The sequence below is a fragment of the Nicotiana tabacum genome, chromosome 7 (assembly GCF_000715075.1).
Source record: "Nicotiana tabacum cultivar K326 chromosome 7, ASM71507v2, whole genome shotgun sequence".
Lineage (NCBI taxonomy): Eukaryota > Viridiplantae > Streptophyta > Magnoliopsida > Solanales > Solanaceae > Nicotiana > Nicotiana tabacum.
This window is the reverse complement of record NC_134086.1, coordinates 150360677-150370498: the sequence shown is the minus strand read 5'-3', so window position 1 is coordinate 150370498 and position 9822 is coordinate 150360677. Positions and strand designations below refer to the sequence as shown.

Sequence of the window (9822 nt, the reverse complement as noted above, 5' to 3'; positions counted from 1 at the left end):
TTTGTTTAGTCTTAGCTTCCCAAACAACTACAGGTTATATTCAAATCCCATGAACCTTATTTCCTCTTCCAAGACCCTACTTACAATACATTACATATGATATTCGACAAAAAAGTATTGTAACCTAGGACAAACATACTCACAATACCTATTTGAACACGCATATCGATCCAACCAGAAGGCTGGAGCATATTACAGAGAATAATATCTACAATTCTACATAGATATGCATTCTTTCAGAGTTCCTTTAAGCTAGGTCGGAGCTGAGAAGACATGTAAATCACCAGGTGAAGCTGATGGACTCGAAGTGCAGATTCTCAACCAAACCAGACGAGCAAATGGCTGCTACGTCGTGCCTCAAGGTTTTCGGTCCAGAGGCAAGTACTCCAACACTTGATCCTTTAACTTCTAGCAAAATTCCTGCAAAAGAACTTCATTTAGTTACCCAAACACAGAGTTTGTAAAAAGTACTACTTAATAGTTTTGATTATGCAAGGATATAATTACTCTTGAGATCAGGTCTCTGGCCATAATGTGTCTTGATTGATTTGTTGAGTGATTGTTGAGGAAGACTTTCCAGCTCTTGATCAGCATATGCTAATAATGAGTTTAAAGACTGTGTTGAATCTGCCATGTCCTGAATCTGTTTAGTTTCCCTAGCACTTTTCTTCTTGTTCCAAAGGAAGACTGCACTTGCTGCAATTACTATAGAAACTGCTATAAATAGCATGTTGAACAATGCCCTTGTGTGATATGGGAATACCTTGTTAGTACCATGGTCCATAGGGTAAACATAGTATTGGTAAAGTAGCCCCACAAATAGAAGGTAAAGAGCAAATGAGGAAGATATTATAGCAGCAAGCCAAAGCCAGTTGTTTTGGCCTAAAATTGGGGTTATGGGTGCATCAGAATGGTTAGGTTTGAACCAAATGGTTCGAAGGGGTTCGGGTTTTTCTGGTGCTGGTTCATTCTCCCTGGTAATATAAGCCTCAATTTGTAGGTCAAGATTAGAACATCCTGAAGGAGTACCTGATAAAGGAAGAAGTAGGTCTAACATGGAGAGTTGAGAAGAGTTCTTGAACACACTGACTAATAAAATCTTGGGGGTTTTGCATTTCAGTGTTGAGCTCATATATATCAGCTCTCTGATGATTGAAATGAATGGAGTGATTCCACTTCCTCCACTGATCAGGACCAATGTATCATGCCTGTGATTAAAATGGCTACATCATCACAAAGTATTCTTAGGGAACTAATCGACTTGGAATTTATCCGAGTGTACAGAGATGGTAATGTGAAAGTTATGGTAGTTTATAGTAGAAATACTAACCTTAGGAAATGAGTGGAAGCAGGTCCATAGGGTCCTTCAACAGAAACTTCAAGGCGATCAACAGGGGAAGGCAAAGAGAGAACATCGTAAAGTTTCTTGGTCCAAGTACCTTCACATTTGATGACAACACTAATTGTATCTGATTCTAAGTTACTGTTTGATGTTACAGTGAATGGATGCCACTGCAGCTTTGATATGCTTGGTACATTCAGGAACATGACGCTCGTTGGAGAGTACTCCAAACCTACAAATCATAAATAAATAAGTAAAAAGTTTATCTTTTAAAAAGTCGTTACATAGTCAGTGTATATAAGTTAGTTCTTTATATTTTTAGCTTGAAAAGGCGGAAATGTTACCTGGTATTTTGGAGAAGTTGAGTTCAAAAGTTTCGCAAGTCAAAACTCTGGCTGAAACTAAACGGACTTTTTGTTTGGATTGCAAAAACCTCAAGTATCGATCGATGAGGAAGAGGAAGAAACCAGGAAGCATAATGCAGGCATAGAACATTCCAGTGTGGAGTAAGAAGAAAGCCATGAATAGAATGTAGAGATAGTGAGTGTAGAAGAAGAGTTCAAACATTCTTCTTCTTATTGCAGGGAAAGTTGTTGTCCACAATGCTAATCCAACCAGTAAACCAATCTCTCCAGGTACATTTGATATGTAATGTGGATCCCATTTCAGCATCTGCTTCAAACCAAGATATGATCAAGATGAATAATATGATGTAAAACACAGTAAATTCAAGGGTGAATTACTTAATACCTTATTCAAATTTTATTAATTTTGATCGTGTATCTGAAGATAGAATCTATAAGTTTTTTCGAAATTAATTTTATATTATTAAAAATTATGTAAAAAATGTTATTAGTTACAATAATTAATAATTCAAAAGGTAGATAAAAACCTATGATCAAAGAATAAATCGTTTGACTCTCGAATTGTGATTTAAACTCATGATACCGTAGTTAGGATGGTAGAATTGTAAATCAATGGAAGTGAAGTATCAAGGCACCAATTACTTTTTGTAATATGACATAGTAAAAATATATATTTCCTCCGTTCTAGTTTATGTCAGCCTTTTAGGAAATACCAGAGTCAAACTGACTAATTTTTAGCGTAAATTCGAATACAGAATTTTTAATTTTTTTGAAATAAAATTTACATATTTAAAAACTATGTAAAAAATACTATAAGTCACAACTAATTAACTATTTAAGTAGTATTTGAAAAAATCTGGTTAAAAAAACCATGTTTGACTCTCCAAATAGTAATAATGTCATATAAGGTGAAATAGAAGAAGTGTATTTTATAAAGAGTTTAAATTATATAGATACTTAGCTCGAGCTAAAAGCCATCCGCACCTGTAGATTTATAGTATTATATACAGTTCCCTGATATATATTCCCTAATCACAATTTGTTGATAATTTAGATGATGCTCGCGAAAAGTTTTCCGTCCATCTACCAAGTAAATATGATCACGTCATTTAAGCATCATGCTGGCGTGAGTTGCTCTCTTCTAGACTTATATGCCCAAATGGATTTCAGACAAAACTTTGTTTGGTTGATTAGTGGTGTAGAATATGCAGGGAAAGTTATCAATCATTCTCTTTTTTGATGGTGGTGGGTCCCAAAAGGAAGAATCCATAAATTAGGAAAGACCAAACAGTATGGGTTCGTGAAAATGCCAAACTGCACTAGCCAAACAGTTGAAACAAATGCATAAATAATAGGAAAAAATGAGAAAAGTAGTCGCTGTAAAAATAATAGTCAAAAAGTTGTATAAAATTTATATATTTTATATATATATATATATATATATTATGTATATTATATATAAAAATTATACAAATTTTATACATTTATAGGCAAATGGACAAATAATATTGATGTGGTCCAATTCCCACTCTATTGTGGTGTCACTCTCATGTCTAGTGGCATAGGGAGTGGGCTCTTGCACTTTTGTTCTGAAATCCCAATCAAACTTCCAAATTTAGTGGAACCTTAATTTAGTCTTACCAAGGTTTCCCACATTTAACTGTTTCACCAAACTTTTATTCGTATTATATTATTTCACTGTGTTAGTTTTAATCATTATGTATTATCTTTCCTTAGAAGTTAATAATTAGAATTTTGTAAACATGTTACTTTGTTGATATAAAGTAAAATAAATTTCTTGACTAAATTTAGAGACTTTTCTTAGTACCGTCGGCAAAAAATATGTGGAAGATTGAACTCACACTTATTACGTGGAAGATTTTCCATTAATACTATTCCATCTGTTTCAATTTATGTGACACTTTTTGCTTGTCGAGATTAAGAAGTTTTGACCGTGAATTTGAATATAGATTTTTTTTTGGAGATAAATGCTATATATGTGTGAAAACTACTTAAAGAGTATTATAGTTCACAATAATTAACAATTCAAAATAATTAAAAGATATATAAATAAATAACGGTAAAAAATGATTCGTTTGATTCTCAAAATCCGAACACCTACAAGTAAGGGAGTACTAAATTATTCTAAGTCTTACTGGTTTTTGGTATACGGGCTTTTTATTGGAGAAAAAGAGCTTCTAAACTTTAAGATATGAGAAATTAAAAAAAAAAATCTAAATATTTCTTGGTCATGTTATCAATTAAGATGCTTGACCCTTAATTTTTAAAAGAACAATCATTCCAGTGGGAAATTAATCAATTATAATTTGTACTAGCTTTGCCTTTTGTTATGAAAAGAGTAAAAGGTTTGGGCAGAGTAGATTAGAGACAAAATGTAATGATGAAATCTTCTGTGTATCACATTATACATTTGATTGCTCCTCACATAATATGACAACAGATAATGACCTTAATAAAAGAGTGATGCATGATGCATAACTATCTGATTTTGAACTTCAGTCCATTGAAATTGAGTGTTAGGAAAGAGCTAGACCTGAGGCACAATTATTGCCAAATATTCATAAGAGGAATTGGATTATTTTTTAACGTATTAGACTATTAACGCATACTTTTTGGAAATTCTTTTTAAAAGTGAAACTATGAAAACTTTGAACTCAGGTAAAATTGCAGTATCTAGAAGGACACCAACCACCTTACAAAAGTTATCATTGTTGTTCGTTACATCAATAATAATAACTTTATTGTATAATTTTATTGGTATATTTTTTTAAGATGAAAAATATGTCTAAAGTAATTAAAATAGACTATTCACTGTAAAGTAATAGGAAAAAAGAAAAGAAAAGAATTCACTCCCTTTCTTCAATTTGAAGAATTAACTTAAATAATTATTTACCTAATTGCTTAAAATAAAAATAATCGGTTGATATGCATTATACGTACAATTCATTTATAATATGTGTATAATCAATATATAATCTATGTATACTGACTAAAAAATAGTGAAACCGACCAACTATTAATGTAGAGATTCCTTTCAATTTTCTTATATTTGAATGATATTAATGTGCTATATCACCCATACTTTTGATATATGGTGAGGTTTGAAACCTAGTGAACTTAATATTCACATCTTCTTTTGAGTGTGGGCACTATCAACCTAACAACATGTTATTATTGAGTGGCAAACCAAGAAAACTTGGTGTGTAATGATCATCTTTTTACTGTATAAGTTAAGTTTCAAAAATTGCTTTATCTTCTTTTTGACGTTCTCTTGAATCTTGATTAAGTAGTTTCTTGTACATGAAGTTCACGAGCAATATCTCTATTTCAGAATTTCAAACTTTCTTTTTTCTTAATTCAAGCATAATTTATGTGGTTTGGCTATAAATTACACATCATAATCAGGCAGACTTTAAGTTATGGAAATCTTGAAAATCCAACACCAACCACCCCCACCTTCTCAAAAGAATGTCTTATTAAGATAGAAAGTTCAAATATTTAGTGCACTTGATACAAAGAAATTAGAGGAATATAATTAACCTGAACGGTTAAATTAAAAAGGGGTATTATCATTTTTAGCCCGCACCAGAAACTATCTATATACGGTAGCCGAAAAAATGTATAAACTTTGTATAAGTATTTTATATAACATACAGAATGTATATATATACAAAAAATATACATGCTATTATTTTGAGAATGACTATTTTCCCAACTAAAACACCTAGTGATAATGTAATATATGTATAATATGTGTATACCGGATAGAAAAAATAAATAGTGAATCCAGCTAGTTATACTATATTCCTTAAGTCGTCACTGAAAATCTTATTTCCTGTAGTGTCGTTGTTTAAAGAGCAATCTTGGGGGGGGGGGGGGGTGCAACATTTTATAGAGTATTGCTTCAATGGAAATTTCTTAATTTTTAGTGTATTTGATAGTAGAATACAACAAAATTAGGATATAATTCAAGAATAAAATATGAATAAACATGTTTTAATTAGGAAGGAAAATTACCTCATGTAATCGACCAGAGACAGCCCAAAAGAGAATAAAGAGAAGACCATGAATAGTGAATAGGGTCATAGCCATATGTCCCAACCATATATGATATTTGATACTGCCTTCTGAAGTTAGCCCCAAAAGAGGCAAAATAGACGAGCCTCTGCTCACAGGGTAAAACAAAAATGTTAAACATATATTCCCTGTTAGCCCTATCACCAATGCCAACCTATCAATCCTTGCCTGCCACCTACAATATTTCCACCACCAAAAAAAAAATTATATTCCCTCAACTAAATATTGCAAACACATATTAAGCAAAATTAAATGAAAAAAAATTCTTTAGATGCTACTCTTTCCTACTCGAAGTATTCATAAACAGAAAATCATTATAATCTCTATACAAGTAAAATATCAAAAAGTAATACTTTTCTTGTCTCAAATATTAGTCCTTAATTGGCAAATTGAAATTATTTTAGAGAAATAAGAAATATATTTATACTTTCCCTTTTCAGATTCACCCTTGTTGTTCCAATCAATGAAGTGTTAATTAAGTTAGACATTAATACAAAAATACAGGATAGTTTAACAAAATGTTTTTGTTAAGGTATGCAAGAATCTTAAAAGACAGATGGAGGTAGTACAATATAATGTACCACAAGCAATGATGTTCATATTTAGTCTTAAGAGAACTTTTCCTTTTTCTCTTTATAGTATTATTGGTCTCATCAGAAATAATCTCTTGCTCTGTCGGGTAAGGGTAAGGTCTGCGTATACACTATTCTTTTCAGACCCCACTTTATAAGATTTTACTGTGTCATCATGGTCGTTGTTGTTGTTGAGTGTTATATTTCCTTGGGGAATGAGTGTTTTTAGGAGGTTTAATTAGGGAAAGGAGATACTTACACTTGAACTCCTTTAGTTGCTGCATAAGTGGTAATGGTACTGTAGTGAAAATAGACAAATGCCGAGAAATACCAAACGCAGAGAATAATGAACATGGCCAGAAAAAAGAGCTCTATCCATGTCACTATCCCTAATGGTTTGATAATCTTTGGCTTCTTCAACACCTTCAACCAATCCTTGTTGCTGCAATATGAAAGAAAACAACAATAACAAGTATAAAAAACAATTAATACATGTATGAAATTCCTTCAACCAAACAAGAAAATCTTAAAACATTTTTTTTTAGATTTATATACATACCAGTATGAAGTGACACTATAACTTTTTTGCTTCTCCAAATGGACATAAATGCAGCCCAAAACAGCTATGAATAATATTGGCAGTGTGAAGTTCATCATAATGGGACCTGTAAAATGACACCAAGAATCAAATAAACAATTTTTTTTAAAATTTTTCCCTCATCTCAATATAACAAAAAGAAAAAAGAAAAGAAAAGAGGAGACGGATTCTCATGCTAATATTTTCTGTATGGTTTTCCTAAGGGGACAAAAAGAATGGGAAAAATGGAGGAAGGAGTTAAATAATAAATACCTTGGATATCAAAGAATGTGGAGTTAGTAGCAGCAAGGAGAGCAGGAACCCATTTCTGATAATATGTGGAAGTTGGCATAATTACCCACATCATCAAATTCCCAAGAAATATTGTAAGTGCTAAAGCTAATATTGCTCCTTGTATCATTCTTATTTTTCCATCAGACATTGATGATGATGATGATGATCTTTTCTTCACCTCCATTATTTCTAGCTTCTTTATTTCTCTAATTAGCTTGTTTATGGCCTTTCAATGGAAGAAGTTATAGTGAAGTTGTTAGCAAAGGAGTGTTACATGTTCTCTGCTATATATAAGCAAGTTTGTATGAGATGCTGACTTGACAAGATTATTACACCTCACTTATTTTTAGTAATCGTGGTGTCCGGACCAGCTTTCATATACATTAACTAATCCTAAAGGTACCTGTTAACTTCCACTAGTACAAATATCGAATGATTTTATGCATCAAAATTAGATTTAGAAAAAGGATGAATTAACAAAATAGCCTCCCGCCCCAACTACGTAAACTAAAAATGGCTAGTGGAGGTACTCTTTCCTCATCAGTCGTGGTTACTAAAAATAGTTATCTCAAATTATTTATCATTTTAAAAGTTCAAGACAAAATTGATTTTTTTTTTTACCCTTAGTAATAATTATCATTGAAGACAACAAACACCTCAATTATGAATAACTTTGTTCAAAAGATTAAATATTAAGACATGAATAAGAGTAAGGTAGTCAAAATCTCATCCTAATTAACTTTTCTTAATGGATGTATACAAGAGAATCATGACAGATAATTTGAGGCGGAAGGAGTATAAAATATGCATATTTATGCATTATATGCATATAATTATGTATAATTAGTGTATAAATCAGGTAAATAGCTAGAAAAAATAAACAATGAATATTGCCGGCTATTTTTGTGTAAACCCTATTTCTCCTTTTTTATTTCACCTAACTTTTCTGAATTCTTTTTTACCTTAGGCCATCAGGACAAAGAAGTGTAATTTTAAGCTCTTTTTCAAGTTTTGGTCGAAACTTTGCCTTTAAACTAATTTCTTTACAAAATAGATGGGATGTATATTTGGCTTTAGTGACAGTTTAGTTTCTTAACTGTGCTACGCCATGTACTAATCGGAGTGTTGGTAACTTCCCTTAAATAGGTCATCAAACTAAAATAGCCATGGCAAATTAACTTATGGCATATATATCATATCATTTTATTTAATTCTATATCTTATAATTCCCAACTAAATGTTTTGAGCTATTGCTTTTTTAAAGATTCTTTTGCAATTCCCGAAGATTATTTTGTTGTTTTTTTAATGACAAAATTGAGAAAGTACAGAAACACTTTTAGGCAAAGATCATGGGATGTAAAGCATTTGATTTTACTGTTGTAGAGTTTTTTTTTTTTTTTTTTTTTTAAATCAGGTCCGGACTCTAATTCATAAAATAAATCTTGTGGTTTGGTGCCTTGGATTCTCTCTCTTTTGGTTATTGTTTTGTGGTTATTTCCTCAGAGCTCGTTTAGTATGAGGGATAAGGTATAATTAATTCCGGGATATAATCTCGGAATTGTAGTATTATTTTTATCCATACAAGAAGGTGGGATAAAGATTTCGAGATAAACTAATCCATAAATAAACAATTTCGAAATATTTAATCCTAGGATAACTTATTTTCCAACCAAATAATCTATTAGTGATGTAGCAGCAAGAGGATGAGGGAGTAGGTGGGGAAGTATAATGAAATAAGTAAAAACAAAGAAATACTATTTAAGAAAAAGGGGACTTTTGGCCTTGACCCCCACCCCCACCCCTCTTTTTTTTTTTTTTTAATATATATATTAAAGAATACAATACAAAAAGGACAAAAGCAAGTAATTTAAATAGTTAATAAAAATTGAGGTAAAGTAGTAAGTACTCATTTATTTTTAACCAAAGGTATCGATCGGATTTAAAGTTCGGATATGGAATTACTTTTATTATGGAGTGTTTTATCTCTCAAAGAAAATTTTCGAGTATAAATCAAGATTTAGGAAGACTCCAAAATGAATACCAAACATATAGAAAACTAAAAATAATACTACGTAATAAATAAAGTAGTGGTGGATAGGGTTGTGCTTCTACAATGAACCACATCCAGCTGCCAGAATCCACACGCGCTAAAGTTGCAAAAAAGAAAAGGGAATACAGAAGGGGTACTAATTAACTACTACTAATCAAGGTGGTTTAAGCTAAAGAAGGATTAGTTATATGGATTCTCATAAGCCAATTTTTTCAAGAATTGCCCTAGTTTGGGTGATCTAGTGGGCAGGAGATGAATGTTAATTGAAAATACAAGTGAGGGCATGCACATGGTCTTCTCTTAAAAAAAATTAAATCTACCTCTATCTCGTGGTAAAATATTATTGAGCACACGTAGTAATGCAAATCAAAGCCCCAAACAAACTACAAATCTGCCTTTGATCCAGAACTCAATTAAACTTATGGTCGGTAATTAGTGATTAATTCCTCATCAAGCATTGTATTTTTCATAATTGTAATTGGCCCTTGTTTGGTAAGAATTGAAGCTGGTTGAACCTGCACTCT

General features: G+C 31.7%; 1 protein-coding gene across 1 annotated transcript; it reads right to left on the bottom strand.

The window, feature by feature from the left end:
* Window positions 1-16: 16 nt before the first annotated feature.
* On the bottom strand, window positions 17-7528 carry LOC107801919 (ferric reduction oxidase 2). Its single transcript, XM_016625338.2, has 8 exons — window positions 7228-7528; window positions 6937-7042; window positions 6637-6819; window positions 5746-5980; window positions 1687-2014; window positions 1331-1574; window positions 508-1208; window positions 17-420 (listed from the first exon to the last, which is right to left on the bottom strand). Exons 1-8 carry the CDS (start codon window positions 7430-7432, stop codon window positions 281-283), a joined length of 2142 nt encoding a protein of 713 aa, XP_016480824.1. The 5' UTR covers window positions 7433-7528; the 3' UTR covers window positions 17-280.
* Between the last annotated feature and the right edge of the window lie 2294 nt (window positions 7529-9822).